The 25,841-nt window shown below is 49.8% G+C and overlaps 1 protein-coding gene across 1 annotated transcript in view; it reads left to right on the plus strand.

The window, feature by feature from the left end:
• The first annotated feature begins 10,266 nt into the window (after nucleotides 1-10,266).
• The window catches only part of CACNA2D4 (calcium voltage-gated channel auxiliary subunit alpha2delta 4), a 121,576-nt gene continuing 106,001 nt past the window's right edge, over nucleotides 10,267-25,841 (plus strand). The window contains exons 1-5 of the mRNA XM_010404121.3: nucleotides 10,267-10,373; nucleotides 15,199-15,280; nucleotides 20,992-21,108; nucleotides 22,593-22,652; nucleotides 24,241-24,403. Coding sequence (XP_010402423.2) covers nucleotides 10,267-10,373; nucleotides 15,199-15,280; nucleotides 20,992-21,108; nucleotides 22,593-22,652; nucleotides 24,241-24,403 — 529 coding nt within the window. The remainder of the gene's footprint in view (nucleotides 10,374-15,198; nucleotides 15,281-20,991; nucleotides 21,109-22,592; nucleotides 22,653-24,240; nucleotides 24,404-25,841) is intronic.

Consider the following 25,841-nt stretch of genomic DNA (forward strand, 5'->3'; position numbering starts at 1 on the left):
TCCTTTCTTTCCTGATCACCCTCAACAGATGCTTGTGTCAGTGAGATGAGCAAGAACACCAGCCTGCCCTTTGCTGCTGCAGACCATCCTTGGAGGGAAGGCTTTGGAAGTGAATGACCTTTCTGGTTGCTGTTTCTGCCTGGGTAGATGAGAAAAAACCGGCTGGTGGTGGGTGTAAAAATAGGTATTAGCAAAAAAAATACCAGCAGAGCTCTGGAAAAGCCTCTAGAAGGCAAGTAGAAAGTTATGGCACTCCAGGGATGGGACAAAGCTGACCAGCAACTGAGGACTGTGACAACAGCACAGCACAGCACAGTTTGAAGGTGGCCCAGGAAAGGACTTGTGGAATCCCAGGCACAGTTGGAAAGGGAAAAACATCTCCAGGTGGGATGAGGAGGGTGAGGAGAGCTGTGTCTCTGGCCCTGTGTACTTCCCCAACAACCACAGAGAGCCACTGCCAGACTCAGGAATCCACCTCCCACACGAGCCAGAGCCGGCAAGGGGGAGGTGTGGGGTGAGTAAGGGGAATTTGCTGGAGCAGGTGGAGTGTGCTGGGAGGGGTGGCTGTCCCTGTGCCTGGTGACAGAGTGTGGAGAACCTCAGTGCTGCACAACAACATCCACTGTAAAACCCAGCTGCTGTGCTTGGCCGTGGCTTCCCTGCAGCCCTGGGCTCCACACGGGAGGCTGACACTCAGGGGCTGCCATGAAGTAGCTCAGGGGCTGTCAGAGTGTGACACCGTCCATCAGAGCACAGCAACAGCCAGGTAATGCTTTTCCTGTCCAGGGGAGTCACAGGCCTGTGAGCAGAGTAGATCTAGGCTTAAACTGCCCTTGGAAAAGGGAATCACTCCAAACTGAGAACGCCAATTAACTCCAGCATCACTTGAATGAATTAAGCCAAGGTCAGAGCTGCAGCAAGCAACCAGCACTAACGAGATTTCAGCGCTGCTCTGCCTACTTTATGCACATCAGATTTCCTGTGAAGGAATCCCTCAGGGCACAACTGTTTGGCTTCTGTCTGAAACTTCAGGAGCCTCTGGCTCAGAAAGATGTAAACTTCAGCTCAACGCTGCACTAACAAGAGGGCAGGAGTTGGAGTGCAGCTTTGGCAAATGAAAGATGATTTTAGACAGACGTTACGAGTTGGAATAGAAATTTTCTTTCTTGCAACATAAAATTTAGAAATGTTTATTAAAATTTTACATTTACATTTTCTGTATATTAAATACTATTTATCTATACCTCTTGTAATCCTACATTCCACCTTTGGTCACAGACAGTGAGCACAGTTCTTGGTTTTATCTCCAGCGTGCTGCAGACCGCTCTGTCCCTGGCCCAGTGGTTTGCTGAGCTGTCCCTGTCTCCCTCCTGCCTGTCCCATGTGCTGCCCAGATGCTGACAACAGCAGGGGGAAGCAGAAGGAGCCAGGCTGCTAGAAACGGATCTTTTCAGACACATACTTTGCCCACTGCTACACGTTCCAGCAGTAAGAGAGAGATTCTTTTCCATCATAACATATGTGCCCAGAGGAGGCTAAATCCTTGGGAAGCACTCTTTCCTGGGGGGCTGACAGTGTCCTTAGCCAGCACCCATGTCGGGAGGAGATGGCTGTGAGCTGGAGAGACCTCACCCACCACAGAGGGTGGCTGGCTCCATCATCCCACACCGAGGGGGATTGAAAAACATCGACTAAAAATGCTGGCAAGGAACGCGCTGGTTCGCTTCCTCAGCTCGTTTGTGCTCCTTGAAGGGAATCCAAGCAGGCATTTAATGATCCTTCTGCGCACAACGTGATTTGTGTCTTCATCCTTCCAGGGCAGGCTCGCAGCACAAAAGCCCCTGGGGTGGAGGGGAACTCTGTGTGAAAGGCACTCGCCGGGCAAGATGCTGTCAGATGTCGAAGGGAGGAAGAATGAGTGTGTGCTATGGAAGCTGGCAGGTGACTGAGCTAATTACGAACTCGGAGGCAATTTAGGGTGACGGGAAGTGACTTGAATTGTAACCAGAGGTTAAAAGAGTTTAAAAGGAGCGGTGCCGGCGCTGCCACGCTTGGATGGGTGAACACCATTCCCTGCCAGCCCGCTGAGCAGCTGGAGGTCAGGGAAGCACCTTTCACACTCAGTACAGGGTAATTCCACAGCAAAACACGAAATGGTGTTAATTGGATGTGGAAAGCCTTTTGCAGAGCCTTTCCCCACCTCTTTCTCTTCTTCAAAACTGTCAGGGTATTTTTAATAACAATTGATGGTCGCCTGAAATCACAAAACATGTTTTCATTAATATTCATGAAAGAATGGACTGTTTTTATCTACACCTACATCAATGTGTGGTAAAATGTATCCAAAGCCCAGCTTTTATCTTTAATCACACTGAAACTGATCGCCTCTGATTTTTGTGGGGAAAAAAAAGCAGTCTTGTTTTCAAAGGAGAAAAGCATGAAATGTTATCATTTGTGACCTAGAATTTTGGCAAGGCTGCTGCCTTCTGTGAAATCGAAAGGAAGGAAAATAATAATAATACTAGTAAGAATTTTAAGATTTTTAATTGAGTTCTGAATATTCCAGAAATTCTGATACACGTTTCTACAACGGGTCTTGCCTGAACACCCAGTACCAGCAACAGAACAAAATTAGCAGGAAAGGCTCAAAGATTCTCAACCTTTGAAAGATTTTTTTTTTAAAAAAAGCTCTTTCTGCCCAGACACTGCCCTTTATTTGTGCTGTGGTAGCGTGCAGCAGCTTCCCCAAGGATGAGGCAGGAGCGCTGTACGTGCCGTGCGAGCCCACAGATGCAGAGCCCGTGGCCCACAGACACCGCGCTGGGGAGAGCCAGCTCAGCTGCTCTGATGCCATTTCTCCTGACAGGCAGATGCTCGACGCCTGGATCACTAGAGAGAGGCCTGCAGAGTGCTGCAGCCCAGCTGCACTGCCTCCTGATCCACCCCTACGGCCTGGGAACAGAGGAAACCTCCCGTGGGCTCGGTCCAAGCCTGCTAAACTGACGGTGTGATCCAAATACATTGGGACAGGGCAAGGAAGCAGAGGGCTTTGCTGCTTTGTCCCTGTGGATCACTTGCCAAGCCAGAAGAGGGTCCTTGGCACTGGAGGCTCTGCTGTCTCCCCCTGCAACAGCTCAGAGAATTACTGTATTTCCAAAATACCCTATGGCCATAACCTAAGAGATCCTTATCAGGATTTCAGAGAATAGGTGAACCAGTAACATCAGATTGTAAAGGCAAGTAACTCATCTCTGTGCTTTCCACACCTGCTGGCCCTGACAGTGGAACAGATGGAGGAGGGACCCTCCTTTTCTGTAGCCCTGCCAGGCTGGAACAACTTTAATTTGGCCCAAATACCTCTGTCCTGATAACCTTGCAAAATCCTGAATCCGGACTAACACATGGAACAGAGAGAAGGAGGGATCTGCAGCATGTTCCCTGAACAGGGTCATTGCATCATGCATTTAATACAAAGGATTTGGCAGCAGAGATGATGTTGCTAGATGTGCACTGAGTCAGGTGTCTCTGCAGCACAGATTACCACAACGACTGGCATCATTTATTCAGTCACTTGATGCACCACAATTCCTGGGGCTCCCCACAAAGCAAAGCCTCCCCCCATGAGAAAGCTGTTCTAGTGCAGCTAGTTCATCACAAAAGGCTTTAATCTCTTTTAAAATGGGATTTCTTTTTCTCTTAATCAAGCTCCTTCAGGTGGACGTGAAATGTAAAAGATTAAGTTTAACCCTTTGATAGTGGAGAGGGAAGAATAAAGTTGACTTTCACTCTGGGTGCTTCTGTGGCAGCACACAGGAAAGCTGTATTCTGCTCACAGTTCTCCCCAAACAGAGCATCTGCTTTCTCTTACTTTCCTTTTCTTGTTCTTTTTTTTTTTTTTTAATTCATTCTTCTTTTTCTTGCCATGGCTTCAGAGGTGGTGGGAAGATGCTCCAGTGCTCTTTGTTTCCTGTGCATTCTGCTCTCCCTTGGTGTCTCCCTCTGTGCCCCGGATTTCCTGCTGCTCAGAACACTGTGTCTGATGAGGGTTTAAAATGCTGCTAGCAAAAACAAATTTTAAAAAAATGCTCATTTCATCTTGGAGTATTTAAACAAGTCTAAATTTAGAGCGGAGCTGTGGAAAAAAACTAAAAAGGAAAGAAGGCAAAGTAACCAGCCGAAGGCATTAATTAATGTGACACCTATGCAGCTGCTTCTATAAACTGCAGGGAGAGCATGTGGCTGGCAGATGATGGGGTCTGCAGGCAGAAATGTACCGAGCACCGGGTGTGATGTGGGCTCTGGGAGGACACGTGTGCTCCGAGTCATCCTGCCGATGGCTGATGGTGCTCTGCGGGCCAGGCATTCACCATTCTTCACAGCCTCTGAGGCCACCTGGAGGGAAGGCAGGGCTGTAATGCCTGCCTCCATGCCAGTCAGGGTACCCATAACCCCTGTGTCACACCAGGGGTGACTCTACTGCTCTGCAGACTCCAGTGAGGCGTCAGGCGAGCAGGTATCAGTGCCTTCCCGGGGTGAACAGACTTTGTGTGCCTCCTCTGGGGATCATATCAGTGGTCCTTGTGACCACTGGCACTCACCAGCCTGGTCTCCATGGGCAGGAAGACCTCTCCATGCACAGCTGCAGGCTGTGTGAAGCATTTCCCCTGCACCCAGATGGTGTTCAAACTCGCTCATTTAACCCAAAACACACCTGGAAGTGAGGGAGCTGTTTTTGCAGCAGGGCTGTGGTGAGGAGGGGGCACTCACAGAGGCTCTGCTCACCCAGCACCAGCCAGTGCTGAAGATCTTCCAGGTCTCACCATCCCAAACTTGCCAAGTCCCAGGCGCTGCCAGTCTTGTAGCCAGCAGTCCTAGACCAGACAGCATCTCCCTGTTTCACTGCAGCTTCCCAGAGCTCAGCTGGGATTGCACAGGCCCTGATGGGACCAAATGGGTTGGGAGGGCAGTGCTCAGCTGAGGGACACCTCCCCTGGTCCAGCGTCCAGCACCACCACTCATGCAGGAGCAGCTCCTTCCCACTGCCATCAAATCCCCACCTCTGCAGTGCTAACTCTCCACAGCACTGCAGCTCCAGCAGAAGAGACCTGCATGACCAGTCAGTAAAACCATGACTAAAAGTACTTTTCCATCGCTGCCTCTGGCAAGGATCCCCTCCCCTGGCAGCTGCTGGGATAGGGAGATTGGATTCTGTAGTATTGGCCAAACACTGCCTGCCCGCCTTCCAAAGCACCCCGAGGAATGGTCACAGCTACTCACACGAGGCAGTCTCCTCATATCTCCTCAACAGGACACAAGCTCAAACACTGCTGAGAGAGCAGTGTCAAAAGCAGAGTATCTGACCAGATAGAAAGGTGATTTTGTGCCAGATGCTCATCTAAGGAGCCCTGTCAAGAGGTAAGGAGAGGCACAAGGCTGTGATCTCAGATGAAGATACCTGCTGGGAACAAGACTGCATCGTTTATTCCCATCATGACTTATTTTACAGTATTTGAAATCAAAGGAAATGACTCGTATTTTAAGTGGTTGTGTCCCAGATGTTTCAAGCTCAGGATCATGATGGAGCAAAGACTTGCCTTGAGGTGTGCCGTGGTGGTAGGCTCACAGCAAGATCCCAGAATCTCCAAGAATGAAAAGCAAGTCAGTGCCGATGTCTTGCAACCTCTTCTCTGGTCCTGATATCTGTGGTGCACAAAGGACCCTGCTGTGAGCCCTGGAGCAGCCCTGCCTCACTGCATGGGCCAGCTGGGAGAGCAGTACCACGGGTGCCACAGGGAGAAGTGTCTCTGGTCACCAGCTTCACTCAACAAACCTCCAGGCAACACAAACAGCATCACAATGAGTTTGATGCCTGAGGAAGCTGAGACACCGCCCCATCTACTCTTCACCTCCATGAAGCTGTACCCCCTTCTCTTGGCTGTGTTCAAGGTTGCTGCCATGTGCCCTGCTCCAACAGAGAGACACTGGGCTGCTACTGATGCCTTAGGTTTTAACTTTCATATTTTCCAAATCCTGCACTGCCTGGTGTGTAACTCCGGAGTTCCTTGGAGCCTGTTCACTTCTGCTCTCTGTGCTGGGCAGACACAACAAAGCCTCTCCGGGCCTGCTCTCCGAGGACACCCAGACTGTCCGAGGCCCAAAATGTGTAAACCAAAGCCTCTGAAAGGGGGGCAAGCTTGGGGAAATTACATCATTAACTGAAGCTTTAACTGGAGAATTAACCCTGCTATGCAAATGAACCAAACCTATAAAAGGGTGAAGAACTCATGACTTGGGGTCCACCTTGGGGTCCATCTCAGCAGCGGCCTCTGGCTCCCCAGGGTACCTCTGAAGGCCCTTCAAATAAATACCTGCCTTTATTCCTTCATTCCTGTCCAGTCTCTGTTCTCAGGTGGCCTCTCAAGGCATCACTACGAAACCTTGCTGAGCAGCACTGCATGGAGGGAGGTGGCCTCAAGAGGTTGTGCCTCACCTGGCACCTTCTAATCAGCTCTCGGAGGTTTTTGAAAGATGTGTACATGCGGGGTTTAGGGACATGCTTTAGTGCTTGACCTGGCAGTGTAGGTTAATGGTTGGACTATGTGACCCTAAAGGTCTTTTCCCACCTCAGTGCTTCCATGGCTCTGTTCTGTGATCCCATGGTGCTGGGTGTACAGTTCCTGTCGCTTCATCTTGCCCCACTCTCCTTGTATGTACCCACGGTGACACTGCACTTCTTAACCAGTGTTCCGATGGTATTTGTTCTTTTGCTGGTTGTAACGTTTGCCAGGATCTTCTCATAACGTGATAATCCCAACTGAACTCTGGTTTTAGTCAAACCAGAAATAAACAGAGCAGCTGAATCTCCCCCCTGCCTGTGTCTACAGCACAAAACCACACTGGTGTTTTTTTAATCGCCTCATGGTTTTGCAAATGTAGCTCTAAATTGCTGCACTTGCTCACCTCATATCTCTTGCAGCCTTAAATTGTCACTCCTTGTTATGTGTTTGCTTTCATTCTTTCTCACAGGTTGCATTTTCCTTTTCCCCAGTCAGACCCTGCTGTTATCTCCTTCCCTTGCTCCAACTGCGCTCACACACTGTGGAGGCTGAGCTCTGCAGGAGTGACTGGATGCACACTAATCCCATTAAGGGCCCTCAGGCACCTGGGGTTTTCAGTTTTCAGTGCTATTTTCATTTAATCTTCCCATCTTGCTTCCTTGCAATTTTAGATCATTAAGGGGTTAAGTGAGATATATCCAGCAAATGAGATAAATCCAAATAAAGGGATTTGGATCTCCCAGTTCAGCGGGTTGCTGCCTCACCGCCTTCTCTATCAGAGTTTCAGGGGTTACCAAACACACCCAGACAAGGGCTCTTGCCAGAACCCATCTGGGTGAAACTGGGTCCCAGCTGCAAACAGCACACAGGATTAGTGAAGAGATCCTGCAAAAATCACTCACAACAACAATTGTGAGTGATGGAGGGGAAATGCCATCTAAAATGTTGATGCTCCTGCCTTCAGATCTCATTTCAGATTTTTTTTCAGAATGTGAATTTTTATCCTCTCTTTCTGAAGGGTGCGGACAGGGAAGCCTGTCACCCTGGATGCCTCCCCTCAGTTTTAATCCTGGTAAGCACAGGCAAATGAAGCCTTCATTGTCAGTCTTCCTAGCTCCTCTAAGAGCGATTTTCTCCTCTTTTCCAGCTGCAGGGGCAGGAGGGGGCAGCACATTTTGGCCATTTGAGAGAGGTGAATCACACAGGCCCAGATCTGCTCTGCCTGTTGCCTTCCAAAGCTGGCTCAGGCAGCTGCTGTGTGGCCATGTGATGTGCTGAAGGCACTGTCTCTTGAGTGTTTGTTGTGTAGAAATTGATTTTTTTGTAGATTTTAAGGTCAGAAAGAACCATTTCGACTTTCCCGTGTAACACTTTACACAGACTTAAAAACATAAAGAGAAATTTATGCCCTCCAGGCCCACAGCTTCTGCTTGAAGAAGACTGTAACTTTCAATAAGACATTCAGTCTGGAGTAAATATTGTAATAAATGACAAAACCATCCTATCCTGAGGTGAGTTATTCCTGGAATTACTTAATTCCTTACCACAGGCTTTCAGCCTCTTCATCATACAATTTAACCTCTATTCAATGTTTCCTGGTTTTATTCCCTTTTCAGTATTTCCTCTGTCACTTCTACTATCCCATTTAAAGTGCATCCATGCTGCTTTTGGCTGGGATACAGTTAATTTTCTTTACAGTAGCTTGTATGGGGCTGTGTTTTGGATTTGTGCTGAAAACTGATGGTACTACAGGGATGTTTTGGTTATTGCTGAGCAGTGTTTACACAGAGCCAAGGCTTTTTCTGCCTCTCAGCCCACCTGACCAGCGAGGGGGCTGGGGAGGTGCACGAGGAGCTGTGAGGGGACGCAGCCAGCATCACTGACTCCAGCTGACCCAAGGGATATTCCACACCCTATGGTACCTTGCCCAGCATGTCGAACTGGGGGGAGGAAGGAGAAAGGGGAAGGCATTCAGAGTGATGGTGTTTGTCTTCCCGAGCCAGTGATGGAGCCCTGCTGTCCTGGTTCTGGCTGAACACCTGCCTGCCCAGGGGAAGTGGTGGATGAATTCCCATTTTTCCGGCTTGGCTTGCGTGTGCGGCTCTTGCTTTCCTTATTAAACTGTCTTTAGCTCAACCCATGAGTTTTCTCTCCTATTCTTCTGATTCTCTCCCCCATCCCTCCACGGGGGAGTGACCAAGTAACTGTGTGGGGCCCAGCTGCCAGCGGGAGTCAAACCATGACAGGTACCAGAGCTGCACTCAGAGCACACCTATAGCAGGTGCCTTAATTTTATTTCAGTGCTGTGACAGCCAGTGTCCCCCTCCACGTCCTTAAGAGCAACCTGACAATCTCATGTGGCCTTGCCTTTTATATCAAACAAGCCATTTGTAAACGTGCAAAAGACGATTGGAAGATACTCTAATAAATGGGTTCATTCACAGCCATAGAGTCAAGCTGTTCAACAGGTCGCTGTAGTAATTTATGCTCTTTCTGCTGCCATATCTGCAGTTATTTATAATTCATACTTCTCATGATGATAATGAGCTTCCATAGTGTGTCCCCCATCGGAGCATGCAGTTTGCTGCTCCCTGCTATTCATCAAGCTCAGCAATTGGGCTCCTTTGATTCATTGGTCTCCAGACACAGACGAGGGGATGGCAATCTCAATTGAATGTTGGCCAAACGGAAAGGTCTGGCTATTAATAAATAATCATTCACATTAGGAGGCGATCCGTTGAAACTGGCAGAGTCCTTTCTTTCACGCCGCTTTTGCTTTCCACTGCTCCTTTTCCCTCCTCTCCCCTTGCCAGTGTGAGACCCACAGACATGGCTTGGAAGGAGATTGCCTTGGCAATTGCCTCGGAGCTGCCCTGGCTGCTGCCAAGGCTCTGCCCAGACTCATCATTCCTCAGCACCGAGCAGGGGTGAACCAGCACGAACCCGCTGCTGGTACCTTCAGGGCTCCACCACTGCCCCCACGCTCCTGGTGCCAGCCCCAGATCCCCTTCGGGCAGGAGATAATGCTGGGACTACCTGCCGCAGGGACCCGCCAGCACCCTGCGGGTCGGGGAGGCCCTGCTAGGCAGAGATCAAAGGTCAGGGAGGGGTTTGGGGGATGTGGATGCGACCCCTTTAAAGCAGGCACGGCCTGACCTCCGGCTGGAGAAGCCAAGACCCGTCTTCAGAAATCAGAGTAATCCCGGGTGATTTTATCCCACTCCACTTCCCTAAATCTGTGGCTGCTGCTGCTTGGCGAGGGGATTAAGGGCTGGCAGGGGATTACGCAGCCACTGCAGCTCCCAGCGCGGAGCTCCGTCCTGGCGCGGCCGCTCTGGGGCACGGAGCCGCTCCGCACCTCTGGGTGCGCACCCCGCCCGCAGCTGCCGCGGCTCCGGCTGCCCTGGGCCGGACACCCCCTGGCCGGACACCCCCTGGCCGGACACCCCCTGGCCGGAGACCCCTGGGCCGGACACCCCCGGGCCGGACACCCCCTGGCCGGACACCCCCGACGGCGCCCGGCAGCGGCAGCGGCGCTCCCAGGGCAGAGGCGGCTGCGGTGCCCGCGGTGCCCGCGGTGCCCCCGGGGCCCGGCCCCGCACGAACAGGGCTCCCAGCCCGGCACCATGGCGGGGGCCGCGGGGGAGCCCCCCCAGCGCAGCAGGAACGGCGGGGAGCCCCCGCATGCCGCCGGCCGGAGCCGCTGCTGATGGCTGGTGCCCGGAGGATGGGGCCCTGGGCCGTCCCGTGGATGATGCTCTGTCTGCTCTGCCTCCCGCCCTCTGCCAGGGCCCAGACGAAGATCCCGCTGGAGACGTAAGTGTTTCTCTCCGTGGCTGGCGTGGAGCGAGCAGTGCCGAGGGCATGGGCAGGCGGGTGGGAATGCCGCCCTGGCAGTGGCAGCATCGGCGGGGACAGGCTCCTCCAGAGGGGCACATCGCTGCAGCGGAGTGGCATTTCTGTACCTTGGCTCCTGGCAGAGGACACAGACATGGGAGCCACAGACCCGGTGCCCAGATCTAGGCTAGAATGCAATACCTCTTCTTCCGCATTCAAGAGTAGCAATGATTCTCATATGCTTTAGTTAAGTACTTTGACATCTATTAATGCTCTGCTTAATGCACTGGGCAACAGAAGGCAAAACCAGTTTAAAGACACACTCGTAAAACCCCGCTGCTGCTGCTGCTGCTGCTGCTGCTGCTGCTGCTGCTGCTGCTGCTGCAACTTGCGGAGATCCCACCATGGAGAAGGACACGAGTGGCCCCAGTTTGGCAGCTCCCAGCTGAGCAGAGTGGTTTCAGTGACACTGCTGGGTTTCAGTGTGCTGGGAACACCCAGGGGATGCCCAGCACTGGCCAGGTTCTGCCCATGGGGGATGCACACGGGGCGTTTGAGCGAGGACGCATCTCTTTGCCATGCACAAGACCCAGCCAGATTGTGCAGGGCGAGGTTTGCAGCCCCGAAGCTCTGGTCCCTTGCGTTGGTCTGGATCTCTACTGGCTGAAAAGAGCCTGGGTAATACACACAGACGTGGTTATTCACGTGTGTGGCCGTCTATGGATGTTAATGGGAGGAAGCTAAATAGAGGAAGAGGCCACAGCACTTCTCACTTGTTCTTGCTCCACCTCTCTACAAAGGCGTAATGGTCCTTCCCAGAGCTCTGGAGCAAAGGAATGAGGCGCTGAGCTGCAATACAGAGCACACCCAGCCGTGGTTTGTGCATGCACTGCACATGCTGGGAGTCTTGATGCAGCTTTTGGGATGTGGGTTTGCAGTGCACCCACGCCCACGTGTGTTGGTGTGACGAGCGGCTCCTCCAGCACGGTCACTGCTGGAAAGCTCCCCGCCAGCAACACAGCCCTGGCAGCCCCCCAGGAGCACAACAGCTCTCAGCAACCCCCGTTTATAAAACTTCACCTTGGTAAGCTGATTTAGACAAGTTAAATCCTTTAAGGATTAAAAACATCGGCACCACGATTGGTAAAAGTTGTTGTGGAGCAGCTTCTGGGGTGCTGTATCCCAGGGTTGTGGGTGCAGGACTTGGTCTGGAGAGGAGACAACACTGCCAGCAGGATTCAGAAGGAGATACATCTGAAAAATCAAGTCAGCTTAAGCCCTTTCCTGCGTTTGGGGAAATGTTTTTTATTCAAAAATTGCCAATCACACCCTTATAGATGTGCCACCAGTACAGCGCATCTGACCAGGAGTTGCACTGACCTTATCCAGGGGGCTCTCAGGAAACTGCTACCGATTTTACTCTTGCACTGCCAAGCCCTTCCCCAGCAAAGTGCTTCTGATTGGGGTTTCACAGAAAGGGCACAGAGGTTACACAAGATAAAATCCACCTTCTGCTAATTTCAAACCATGCAAATCAACTTTCCATGTCCAGGATAAATACTGCATATTTAAGGAATACCTTTCAGCATTGAAGCCTGTGGCATTTAGAAGCCAGCCTGTCCTTCCTGCTGTTCTTGCCACTGAATACAAGAGCAGGGATTAGAGGCAGGCAATCTCTGACCAAATCCTTTTCTGATGTGTTTCATTATAATGTGATAGCCCTTTACTACTGGAAAAAAAAATATTTACGTCACTTTGTACAATTTGGAACTTATTCCTGTACAAGAACAAAGAATAAACAATAGAAAAAGAGCTTTTCTCCTCTGGTACTAAAACCAGACCAATGGCTGAATTAATCCCTGTTGTTTCAAATCCACTCGTGAATTTAACCAAAACACAAAAGTCGCCCTTTTGAAGTGAAATTTCAGTAGAGAAGCACATTGGCCAGAGGCCCAAAGGGAGTAAATGAGCAGAAAATGGATCTGCTTCCTGGGTTACACGGGGACATTTTGGGGACACAAAACCAGAGTCCTTCAAGCAGCAGCTGGGTTCGATCGGGGTGAAGCGACACACGGCTCGCTCGGCCTGTGCCGTGTCTGGCTTTGCTGCATCGCACTTGGATCACCGCCAGCTTATCCCAAAGCTCACTCAGCTTTAGCTCCAGCAGTGCAAAAATCTGCTCAGTCAGTTCCTAGTGATGCTTCTGGGGTGCAAGTTCAGCACACAAACCACCTCTTCTTTCCGAACCACCTCTTCTTTCCCACTGGACACAGCTCTGGCCGTGTGCCGGCCATGGCATGGGCAGGAGTGCTGGCAGCTGTGAGGATGGTGAGGAGTTGGGGCTGGCTTCTTCTTGGGGTAATGGAACCACTGGGGAATGCTGGTGGGAGAGGCAAAGTTCAATCTGGTATGGCCTCTATAGGCTGTTCCTATTGCCTTTATACATCTGCCCATGAGTTGGACAGAGCCAGAGACCTTAGAAGAAATTCCTCTCAACCTGATGAGTCTTAGACTGACCTTTTCTCTCACTTATTAAAAAATTAAGGAAACCTATTTAAGTTCAGCAGGCTGCTCTTAATCTCCCAGTACTCTAAGATTGTTAATTTCCCTGGCAAATAATTGTCTTTTAAAGATGTAAATGCCGGTGTATTTCTGCCTCTTAACTTTCCTACTTTTCAGCTTCTGTGAAATGCCCCCAGATATTTTTAATGACACAATCTTTAGCCCTGTGACACGGGGATTTGGCACCTTTGTGCCCTCTCGTTCCTCGTGCCCCCTAACTTTCCAACCAGTCCTCCAAAGCTGCCGCTCTCTGGCCCTCTCTTTGGTCCCCCTGTCTTTGTGCCTCGTTCCTCCTCTGCTTTGAGACCAGAAGAAATACCAGTCCCTGAGCCAGAGCAGACATCCCAAAATGACACAAACCCCTTTTTAATTCAAGTTCTGCTGTGGCTGAAAGTTTCAAGAACTTTCAAGAAGATGCTCAACTGCACCCACTAATCAGAAATGACACCACAGACTCTTCCACCCTGCTGGGCTGAAAAATGATGAGGGCTGGAAGGAGTAGGGGCACACACGTGGCCACACACATGACACAAAACAGAGGTGGGGGGAGGGAAATGGGGTAAAAATAAACATCCCTGCTAAAATTACTGTCCCTTCATGTTTAGGTTCTCTCATCCTACAGTAAAAGGCAAGGAGACTGGAGAATATTAGTTAATAATACCAGCACAAAACAGCTCATACATGAAACTTAAAAAGCCAGCAGCAGCAGATGGGCATCAGGTTAAACGTTGATGCAGAGATCCTCATATCTAAGGGGATGCATTAGTCACTACTACAACAAACAGGAAAGCATCCCATGGGATCCCTGTCTCTCGTTCCTTCTTTTATTCTAGGCTTGCTAGACTAACTCTGATATAGCCCAATAAATCCTGGTCTCCTAGAAAATACCTGTATGCCTTTTTCTCTAAGGACGAAATGATGAGATAAAAGCTCTGGCTCTCAAAACAAGATGCAGAGCACAGTGCAAAAAAAAAAAAAAAAAAAAAAAAAAAAATTGACTTCAGCTGGTGCTAGTTCACACTCAGTGGTTAAATATGAATGCCTCATTGCCAATTAAGGATTGATTTAAAAAGGCACCCACTGTCTCATGCTTTTTTTGTAGCAGCGGGGAGAGGTGTAGTGCAGAGCTGCAGCTTTGTGTGTGCTCCTGTAGCTGCCTGTGTGTTCCTGTGTGCGAGAGGGGAGGCTGAGCAGGCTTTCCTGGGTTGAAGGGAGCTGTTGTCATTATTCCACCATTGCTGTGCTGGCTTTGCTCCCGAGCTCATCTCTGTGTTGGTGTATTATTTGTGGGGCAGTGCACTGGGAAATCAGGCCCTGGGGTTAAAGCCTGCTTGGGACTTGAAGAAATCTGCTGGGAGCTGTAGGTGAGGCTCTACACACCAGGAATAAGTGGTGTACTCTGGTAAGTGGAGAAGGCCATTTATTGCATTAAATAAATCTCTCTTAGGTGAATCCATATAGGTGGAGCTGCCTAACATGGATCATGTAGCAGCTCTCTGAAGTGCTCTGTCCGTTTTGGGAGCCATCTCCTTCGGTTTGGAGAGCTCAGTGTTCAGGCTGCTCCTGGACATCTGCATGTTCTCCATGTGGGCTTGCTGCCATCCATTATTTCCAGGATGGCACGAGTGTGAGGGGTGCTTACCATGACAAGGCACAGTCTGCTGTGGCATCATCGAGCAGCAGCACCAGTGAGAGCAGAGGATTCATCTGGCTCATCAGTCTCTGGCCTGCTCTGCTGGAGGAGCTGAATTCAAGGGGAGAATCATGACGCCTTCCTTAAGTTCTGACACTTATGTCTCTTCAGCAGGTTTGGCACTAGGTGTCTAGCCCTTCACCCCAGGGCCTGTCAGGGAGGACAGATAGGTGTCTGCAGAAAGCAATTTATTTCACTTTGCCAGCAACAGAAGGAACTTGGATGCTCTGTAAGACCAAATTTGTACATCTGAAGTTAGGTGGGACATACTCAACTCGAAGCACAGTGACTGAGACCAGCAGAACTCAGTGTTTCTCCCTGCTGACCAGTGTCCTGGGCAGAATGTCCAAGAGCAGCACTGTTTCCTGCCTTGCTGCTTGTCTGGCTTGAGTCTGGGGACAGAACAGTACTACTGTTGGAAGAGTGGCTTAGAGAAATATAGGGGGATTTGTGCTTAGAAAGATGGAGCTTTGCCTGTCTGAAGAAGTAACCAGTTTTGCAGACTTTGCACTAATAACACTGATTTTTCTTTTCTTGCCCTTTCTTTAGGGTGAAGTCCTGGGCAGATGCCTTTGGTGGGGAGCTGTACTCCATTGTGACTAAGTATTCGGGCTCCCCTCTGTTGCAGAAGGTAGGCAAAATGTGTGAGGGTTCTCTTTGCTTCATCTCACCTCCCCCTGTGGCCTTCCAAGGTTCCCCCCAGGGTGGAGGAAAGAATGAGGCACTGGTGTCCAGCTGCCTTTTAAAATCACAGAGCTCTGTGTCCATAAGCACAGAGAGATGCCCTGTGGCAGCTCTGCATGAGCTGGAGAGGGAGATCCATTCAATGCCTTCCCTGCTTTCATCAGCCACTGCTGCACACCACCTTAATTGTACCACTTTTTGTTAAAAGTACTCTTTAACAGCACTCCTCATGTTTCCACTCTGATGATCACTTCGTGCTCCCCTGTACTGACCCTTCATTCCTCCTTTCCTAAGTCCCTCTGCTGCTCATCACTCAGCTGTTCATTGTCACCCCATCATCCCCTCCTGCAGCTCTCCAGCTGACACTAATTTCTTTTTGCTTTCTCATCTGTATTCAGCCAGTTGTTTATCAATTCTTTGAATTTTGCCCTTAAGACTCTGCTTCAGGCAGGTGCCCTGGAAGCCAGAGGCAGAGCTCTGCTTGGCTTGATCACCAAACAGGCACTACTGCAGTAAACTCTCTACCAGCATTCAAGGCTGTAGCTCCAGGGGCTTTAAACAAATGGTCCCTTTTGCAGCTGTAGAGAAACTTCCTTAAGTCAGTGGTGAATGGCTGCTCTCTTTCAGCCTTGGGGATCTCTGCCCTGCACCTCCCGAGTGCTGCTCTGGGGGACTGGTGGCTGCTGATTGCATCCAAAGGAGTGCAGACTCCACTCTGTGGCCATCCAGTTCTTTCTTCTTTGCTCTTTCTCTGATCCTTCAACACAAGCCATGAGTTGTCCCTTACACCTTCTGGGTCTGAGTTCTGTCCTCACATTAGCAATTACACCCACATCCTAGTGCAGCACAAAGGAGTTGGATATCATTTTCCTTGCCTTGCTGCTGAGCCCTGTTTCCCTGTCCCCAGAGTGCTGCTTTTTGCTTGGAGTAAGGGATCACATCCTGCAGCACTAACTTTTGCTAGGTTTGGCCAAGACAGGCTTTCAGCACCCATCACCAAGGGCTATGCTGATCATCAGCTCCTCTTGGGAGGAAAGATTCACCATGCAATAAAAGGCTGCCAGCACTGATAAAGGTACTTCATGCACTAACCATGAGGCAGCTGCAGCAGGATGTAGATGCAGGCTAAAGTTTGCCTTGTAGCAGTTTTGATGATGCTTCTGCATTGCCTGTTGTCCCCTGGGGTCCCCATGCCGTAGCTGCCAGAGGCAAGGTGACATGTGAGCATCTCTGGTGAGAGCTGGAGCTCTGGGTGGGGGGACAATGCAGATTTGGGTTGTTTGATATTTAGGCATCCTTCTGATGCTGTGTAGGTGTGGGCTGACAGACAGCTTGTGCTGCTTCTGCTGAGAGATTCAGTGAGTTCATGTTCCTTGGGGCCCAGGAGTCAGTGACACTGACTGGGGAAGGGGAACTGGGGTTAGCCTGAAAGTACCAGTGCTGTGAAAGTTGTCAATGCAGGCCAGGAATGGCACGTGTGGTACTGCTGTGAGTGCCAAGACAGCTGTGCTGTGCTGCCCCTCTGGATGTGTTGCATCATGTGTTTTGTCTCTTAGGATCTTGATTCCTTTGGGATTGGGATTAAATGAGACCTGCAGGTGCTCATAGTGCCACTAAGAATTAGAGTTACAGCAGCTAGTTCTTGAACAAAAACTCACAACTCTTTATCAGCCATTGGTATGATTCATTGGAAGCAAAGAAAGCTCGGTTTCAGGTGAAAAAGAAGCCTGAATGTAACCAAATCCAATCTAGTGTTCATGTCAAGAAGAATTAAAGCAGAGCTGTATTTTCCCGATGAGCCTTATGAAATAATACCACTTGCCTGCCCAGTCCTCACACACAGTTTTGTTCTTGAAGGGGAAGGTGTCTGCTTTGCTCTTGCGTGTGTTGATGCCTGGGCACAGTCTCTGGAGATCCCTGAGCTGGACACAATGTCACCTGTGACTCAGGAGGAAAATGTCACTTTGAGCAGGGGGTACAGATGAGCTTCATCCAGCCTTGCTCTGTAAACACTCCAGCAAAGAGCCATCTCCTAAATTTGTGTTGTGTCGTGCCCTGCCCTAACTTGAGCAGTTTAAGCAGCTCAAGTTTACCTTTCAACCTCACTTCTTGAGCCTTTTCATCTCCTCTTATTTCCCTGGGAAATAAGGAAAGCGGGGAAAACCAGCCAGCCCTCACTCCAGTCCTTCTCTCAGCTTCCTTTTCTTTAGGTAGGTTGGGCACCTTCTCCCAGTTCCTCATCTCGAAGCAGGGACCATCCCAGGGGGCTGCCACTGCGTCCCTGGCACCTCCAGCACTACAAGTGGATGCCAACAGATCTTTGACTATTAGGCAATGTTTTCATGCACCCTGGCAGACCCCAAACATCTTCATGTAGATCATCTCATTGGCACAGACTGTGGGTGCATTAGGCCCAGGCAGCCAAACACGCCAAAGTGTGGAACTCAAGCACGAGGGTTTGCCTGTGCCCCAGGCACATTTCCCTTTTTTAGGCTGTTACCTGTTTTTCACATCAAGTATTTCTCTGCATGCATGGGTGTGACCCAGCAGAAGGGTGGGGAGCACAGCACGGAGGTCCGGGTGATTCTTTTCTCAGTGCTTGTCTAAGTCCACGGGCATTTTGTCTTTGAGGAAATACAGAAGGTGCTGTTATCTCAGTTTGGATCTTATTTTGTGTCTCCCTTGTGCCTAATACTCTTGAACTACTTACATAAGCTTTCTTTTGTGGTTTTGAGTTTGCTTGCTTTTCTTTGGACTTTTTGTTTGTTTCCTCCAGAAGAGCCCTAATATGTTGCAAACCCAGGTGGTTGACTTTCCACCAGGCTTTATCATTCCCAGAGACCTGGTGAACTAACAGACATCCCTTGAATCCCCAAGGGCAGGCTTTTACCCTGCATCAGAGAGCTTTGCCCTGCAGTTATTAGAAAGCCCAAAAAATGTGGCAAAGACCAGACAAACTTGAGAAGTTCAGTCAAGATGTTTTCCTGGGTGAAGATGAAAGGAATGTCTTTCACACTCTTAATTTAGTTCCACTAGCAGTGAGTAATGCAGCACCATGTACTTCAATAGGCTGAATTTTATGGAGGTGGGGACAAGAATATATATTTGGTGACATATCTCTGTTCACAGATAAAACTCGGGATACTGAATTCTGGATATTCTACTTTTAAATCACCACCCCCGTTACTGCAGAAGGGGAATCTTAATGAATTGCTCCTGCTGTTTTAAGGGAATGCTAAGTGTTAGATGCATAAGAAAAGATTTTCTGTTAGAGCTGAGCTAACTTTTTGGCCTCTTTTCAACATCAGATCCTTTCAGCCAGTTCTCCCAAGCCTGATCCCTGCTCTGTACTTTACAATGATCTGATAGCCTGAACCCTAAGCACAGGTTGTACAGGATAATCTTGGCCAACTACAAGCACCTGAGCTGACTCTCAGCCATGGTGTCTGGTGTCAGTGTTGGAATCGCAACTCCATTGCCCACCATTGGGAAATCTTGGATGAATAGTCATCAATAGCCAGACGTTTCAGTGGCAGGAATACAGGCATGTAGTGGTTTGCTGGTCCATGTGTAGGAAAAAAGCTCAAATAGGATTTCAGCTCAAACCTGGTGTATTCCTTAGGGAAATGAAACTTTGCAGAAAGTTGTTGGGGGTTTTTTATGATGTTTTGTGTTGGGGTTTGGTTTTGGGGTCTTTTCCCATCTCTGGCTAGAGCTCAGGGCTGAGATGTGTCAGACTGCTTGTGATTTCTCATGATTACTTTCACCCCAGTAACATCTGCTTGTGAGTATGTCAAAAGCACATTAAAAAAAAAAATTAATGGGGGGAGGGGAAAGCCCTGCTGCTTTTAATTGCAGCTGTGACCCAAGGCAACCGGGGGCAGGTCACTCTGTGAGGTGCACGCTTGCCCCCCTTTGCTAGTGTTCCCAGGAGAGAGTCCCCTCCTGCCCCGAGCAGGGCCTGGTTAGAGCCCAGCCTGGCAGAGATCGCGTCTCTCCCGGCGGCCCCGTGGCATGGAGCTAAATGGGACAGACACCAGCTGGGCCGTGCTGCGGTCTCACCACCAGCCAGGGACCTCGGTGGGGGTTGTGGCTGCACGTTCCTCTTTTGGCAGCGTGGTTACCCCAGCCTTCCTGCTCAACCCCTCCTCTCCTCCTGCTGCTTCCCCGCCTGCGTGTCCCGGCTCCCCAGCCCCAGCGGAGGGGATGCGAGGCCTGGCGTTTTTAATCCAGTAAAGCCCTCGCTGTTAATGGTGCCAGGCAGAGCGAGCAGCCTCCCTGCCGTGCCTGCTGCAGGCTGGATGCTGCTGCTATTTCTGTCTGACCTCCTCAGCGTTTCTTCCTCTGCCCGTGCTCAGCCACCCTCCCGGATGGTCAGGGAGCTTCTTGAACGAAAGGGGCTCCACTGGCTCACCCTAAGGGCATTCAAAGTCCTTTCCCCGCTGCTCCCCTCTAATTCAAAAGTGCCACCAGAGCCCCTGGCGTCTCCTTGCCCTTTTCACCACCTTGTTTTTTTCCCAGCACAAGAAGCCCAGCCCTGGCTGAGATTGCTGCTGTGATGCTAACACAACGTGAAGATGGAGGGGGGCTGTACACACTGCAGACAAAACTGATGATGAGGGACCAGGGAATTGCAGTTGGTTGCCTTTGTGTTTCCACACAGCTCAGGAGATAAGGCTCTGTCTTTTCTGAAATAAGTTAATCATCCTGTGTCCTTTTGTGGGTTTTATTACTCTTTCTTTCTGGCTATCTCTGTTAGCTGTGGGGTTTTTTTTTTGGAAAGGAGAAATAAAGGCCACTGTATCCAGTCCAGGGCAGATTATGGTTACACAGTTTAGATATGCTCTTGGGTTTTTTTTAATTCCTAGGTTATATGAAACATGGTGAGAATAAACTGGTTATCTCTAAAGCTGTGAGATCTAGATCCTCCTTGTTACAGCATCTCTCCCTGTGGAGGCAGCACCAAGTAGCTATGCTCGTAGCTCCTAGTTTCTGGGAATTGCTTGGCCTAGCTTACGCTCCTGGGTGCCCAATAAAAGTAGCATCATAACTGTCTGTCTCAGCTTTCCTTGGCAGGCTCCCACATAAGCAGGCCCTTCTTGCTGGAGACCTGGCAAGTTCCCTCACAGAGGTAGTGGCACTGGGGCAGGACAGCAGGGACACTGCCAGGACATCTCCCCACCAGTGCCCCAGAGCACATGTGACACAGGAAGAGGTGCAAGGACAGCACATAGCTCCACTCCCTTGCTCCTCCCTCTGCCTTAAGCAAACTGGAGGGGCATGATGTGTACAATGCTATTACAGATGTCATCACAGTGCATGGTTTGGGTTTTTAAAACCTGGCCTCCTGCTTCTCTCTCTAATTTGTAGTCACTAATTGCTGCAGGTGCATTGCTGCTTTCAACAGCCACAAGCTCTCGAGTGGGCCAGTTGTTTTTACTTGGTCAAAGTGCTTTGAGTTACAGCCACTGATCTGCACACCCTGAATTACAGGCTGGAACAGGGGGAAAGGCAAAGATGGAAGAAGGTGATAAAATCAAAGCAGTTGTTTCAACACACCCTCTCTCACCAAAGACAATACCCAACTAGCAATAATAGATTTGTCCCTCTCCTTAAGAGCCTCCTGCTCAGCAGGATTTTCTTCTTTCCCTTGGGTAGAAGTACAAAGATGTGGAGCCAACTCTGAAAATCAAGGAGGTGGATGGCTTGGAGCTGGTGAAGAAGTTCTCAGATCAGATGGAGAGCATGCTCCGCAGGAAGGTCGAAGCTGTTGAGGTATGACCACTGGGGCTTGGGGCTTTGGGAGGGAATTCATGTCCTGTCAGCCCTGGAGCAGCAGGCACAGGCCTCCTGCCTGCACCAGGAGTGTGTGGGTGTAGGGGTTGTGTGAGGACTTCCCTGCCCAAGCAAGAGCCTGCTGGTGCAGCTGGCTGCTCGCTCTGAGCTTTAAGCAGACACTGGTGGGAGGGTGTGGGCGTTCAGACAAGGGGATGCTGGCTTCTCCCTGTGCTCAAATTAGAAAACAAGATAAAAACAAAGTCTAGGAATAAATATGAGGGAATGAACACTCTTTGAGGAGACAAGCTGTTTAAAGGAGGGGGGGAAGAAAAACCTCTCAGAAGCGAAAAACTGAGTTCATCCTTCTGTAATGTGCTCTGGCCGCTGAAGACTAGGCGCTTGTTTCAGCTGTGTGTGTGGCTCAAGGGGAATTTCTGCACCTCCTGAACACAAGCTGCAAGGAAGGTGCTTGGGTTTCCAGCTGTGTACACGGGGAAGTGTGGAGGAGGTGGCAAGAGGTCTGTAGCTGTTGCTGTGCGGGAGATCAGAGCAGGCAATCGTCCTGGCCCCTCTTACTTCCTGCATCTAAGGATTTATCATATTCCCGTGTGTTTACCTACTATGAAAAGCATATTTCTGTAGTCACAGAGCCTCGACTGTTTAAGGTTTCTAATGTGGAAAAGTCATCCAGAAACACATCATTTGAGTCTCCAAGTGAAATGTGGGCATATTTAGTCCCAGAGCTTTGGCCCATAGCATGAAATTCTTAGCCAGGCTTTTCCAGGGTTTGGATTGCCTTATCCTTTGTGAAGGAGCAAAATGTAGTTTTGCTGAGACTGTTGCTGATTGTGCAACCCTGAAAACACGTACGTGTTCTGTTGGATCCCTTCCCAGTCTGTACCAATTGAGAATTAGTGCCCTGAAGCATCATACTGGAGAAAACTGGCTGATTTTATTGCCTTCCATAAATGGTAAGAGCTTATAAATGGCCACAGCATGGCTGAGCCCTTTACGAAATCCAGTCATGGTCTTTGTCTCAGTAACAATACCAGACTGAGACTCCCACAAGGCCTTTTCCTTTGATGAGATACTGACATCAAGCTGGGGCTGAAACGCCTTTCCCATGGCTTTTTGGAAGGGTTTGTGGAAAATGAAATTAAATCTGTCTGTTGTTCCTGTAAATGGACCTGTTTCTGTTTGTATATGTCCTGTGATACCTAAAATTGCTCAGGGGTTTAGTAGGGACTCCGGAGTAAGTAGGTGTGAATACACTTGGCAATAAATAGCTGCAAATAGTATACCTTCCAAGCTGTAAAAGTGCAGCACAGAACGACAGGTCAGCAGGAAAGGAGGGAAAGAGGGAAGCTTGTAACCCAAGACGTGGTTGTGGGGAAGGAGGCAGTCGCTGATGCAGCTGGAAGAACTTCTGGAGGGCTCTGCCCCAGCACCCGCTCACCTTCCTTTCTGTGTGCTTGCTTTAGAGGTTGGTGGAAGCAGCAGAAGATGCAGATCTGAACCACGAGTACAACTCCTCGCTGGAGGTGAGTTTGTCCTGGTCAGTGACAAAACGTGGCACACAGAGAACGGGCAGAGCCAGGAGCCCACCCCCGCAGGCTCCTGGGCAGGTCAGGAATCGCCTTCTCCTCAGGACACTCAGCTTGTCTAGAGACTACTGCGAGTAAGAGACATCCTTGGCAGATCCCAAACACAGAAACACCGAGAAGATTAGTTCCTTTGGCCCTGGGAGGGGAAGGATTTGGGAAGACATTGGGCTGCATGATATTATTGGCATTACTTTCACTGCGCAGCCAACACTGTCGTTAGGCGACGTTTTAGAGCAAATTAGCTGGCACTTTGTGGGTTACTTGACTGGAAAATGAGCTAAAAATTGAGTGTGAATGAACAATGAGGAGGATGCTGTTACAAATACCCACAGCAATCCGTTAATCCAAATGAACTGAGTTTCTCACCATCTTTCTTAACAGCTCCCATCATCTTTTCTGTACCAGACAGACACCCACTCGTCAGGACTTCCCTTAAGGTGAAAGTTTGGTGCTGCCCAAGCAATTTGGATAATTGGCTTTCTGTTAATAACTGTTTGTTGTGGCCAAGCTATGGGATTATTGCTGGTGAAGGCAGCTGGAGTGAAAAGGCTGTGGAAGGAAGCCCTCTGTCCACAGCACAAGCACAGACAGCTTAGCAGATGGACAGGCTACCCATGCAAGTACATGTCTCAGTGCTGGGAAAGGCTGGGAATGAAAACACTCCTTGAAATCAAGCTAGTTACTAATTTCATCTTGCCTTTTTTTTTTCCTTTTTGTAAAAGAATCCCATTAGTCATGCTAGTTGGGTCAGCTGCATTCACAGTGAGGGTCATGGGTGAGTTGAGGTACATGACTCTGTATTTGCACACTCCATTTGCACCCTCTGAGTGCTGTAAGTGCTTGAACATGAATCCTTACATAATCTCTGGCTCAGATAAAGTCAGCAAAACGTCTTAAAAACGCAGGTTACCCAAGGACAAAGAATGCCCTGAATGTACTAAAGTGGCTGTAGGTGGTAAATCTCCAGTGACCTTCACAGGGGGCACACTGCGTTGTCTTTGAGCACCTTCTGCTTGATCCTTTGCTCTTGTTGAGTGCCTGCTCCTTGCAGTGACAGGATGAGGGGATAATCCTGGCTGGATGTACAGCAGGAGTTAACTCGGTAAGTGACAGCTGCAGGGACAGGGCAGGTGAGGTCGGCATTGCCGTGTCCTGTGCTAAACCTGGGAGCCAGACCCAGTGAGGCACTTCAGCTCTCCAGCTAATCCCTGAAATAGCTCTGAGGGGCCGCAGCAGTCTGCCACCCTGCCCCTCTGTGCCTAAGTGGCTCTTCTGCTCCTGGCATTGACAGTGCTTTTGGTCATACGGGCACACGACAACAAGAAACTGGCCAGAAACCATCGTTTGGGCAGCCTGACACTTCCAGTTGGTAACAGCTTGTTTGCTGCTCATTTTGATCCTCTTTGAAGCCCTGATTCTCCGTATGTCCCCTCTTTGTTTTAAAGAGTGCTTTTCCCAGCAGTGCTGGTAATAGTCTGTCCTGTTCCCTCTTTGTCTTTCTCTCTTCCATTGCCTTCATCAACAGTTTGATTACTACAACTCTCTCCTGATTAACAATAAGGATGAAAATGACAATTACGTGGAGCTTGGGGATGAATTCATTCTGGAGCCAAATGAGCATTTCAATAACCTGCTGGTGAACACAACCTACAGCGATATCCAGCTCCCCACCAATGTCTACAACAAAGGTAATGGCCTCTACTTTCTCACTGCTGGGAGGTCGGTGTGCAAATTATCAGCATTAATACTGGAAGCAAGGATGGGGATAGAAAAACAGCACCTGACAGAGAGGGGGAAAAAAAAAGGCAGGGTTGGAAAGGTGCTGACCAAGGGACAGTCAGTCTGTGCTGTACTGTCACTGTGGCAGGGCTTAGGTACTATCTGCTCTTGGAAAACCTCTTATGGTAGGCAGAGTATTCTCCTGCAGGCCCTCTACCCAACCAAAGATGCTGTGAGACAAACTGTGGTGAGACTTTATTGGCAATTGTCACACTGGATGAAGGGCTGGCTCTGTCAAGGCCTTTAGTTGTCAAGAATCTCATTGGTGACCTGTGCTCACAACTGCTGTTATTTAGAGACACAATAGAGGGAGTTCTCTTTCCCCCATGATTTTAAATCAGTTCCACGTGGTCTGGCAGCCCCAGACCCTACAATCTTGCTCACAACAGAGCCACCAGCAGAGCTGGCTGTGGGTAGGAGCAGCAGAACTGTACCAAGCAGACTGCTGCCCTCAGCAGAGTATGGAGAGAGGTGGTCGAATGCCAGCCAGCAGAGAGGCACTGCCCAGCCAGCAGATTTCTTGCCTCTACACCTCGCCATGAACCAACCAGCTCCTCTGGCTGTGGCTGCAGGATGAGCAGGAGGTGTGAAGGAGGAGGGCTGCTTCCATGCCCACGGATCCTCCAGGGAGCAGTGTCCCCCAGTGCTCACTCCCCCTCTGGCAAACAGCAGCAGCCCTGGCTCTCCCCAGCATTTCTAGCTCTTCCTTCCTGCAGGACTTACTTTGGCCTCATCCCTGGGGAGTCACAATCCAGTTTTTCCCTCCTTTTGACCAAAACTGCCTTTAGTAAAGTGACTAAAGAGGAAGTGGTAGGTCAAAGCTCCACTCTTTTCAACACAAACACAGTTAATCTGACAATGACCAGTTTCTCATGACTCCCTGTTCCTCCTGCTGCTGCTCTTTGGTCTCCTGAGGCAGTGAGTCAACATAGACACCAAATATAGGCTGCCTCCTCGGAGTTCTTGGAATCTGCAACTTCCTATTGATTCTGAGGAGATGGGGGCATGGTAGGACAGCCCAGGCTTTGTCAAAGAAATGGCAGGCAAAGAAGAAAACACAGATTTGAGGAGGAAAAGAGGAGAGAGAGTGCAACTGTGTGAATCCTAGGGCTCCTGTGTCCTAGGTGATTACACCTAGCATAAATGTAGACAGTCTTTGTAGAAAGGCTGTCAGTGATGCATCAGGCAGCTGCTTCTCAAGAGCCACATGTCCCCTGTCTGGCAGCAGCTGAGCACTGCCTGTAGGGTGTGCCAGCTGTGCTCAGCACCGTGATGGCCTCCCTGAGTCTCTGAGAGCATTATTCCAACCAGATGCAGTGCTCAAGGGCAGCCAAGGCTGGAAGGAGA

This window comes from Corvus cornix, chromosome 1A (assembly GCF_000738735.6).
Source record: "Corvus cornix cornix isolate S_Up_H32 chromosome 1A, ASM73873v5, whole genome shotgun sequence".
Classification (NCBI taxonomy): Eukaryota; Metazoa; Chordata; class Aves; order Passeriformes; family Corvidae; genus Corvus; species Corvus cornix.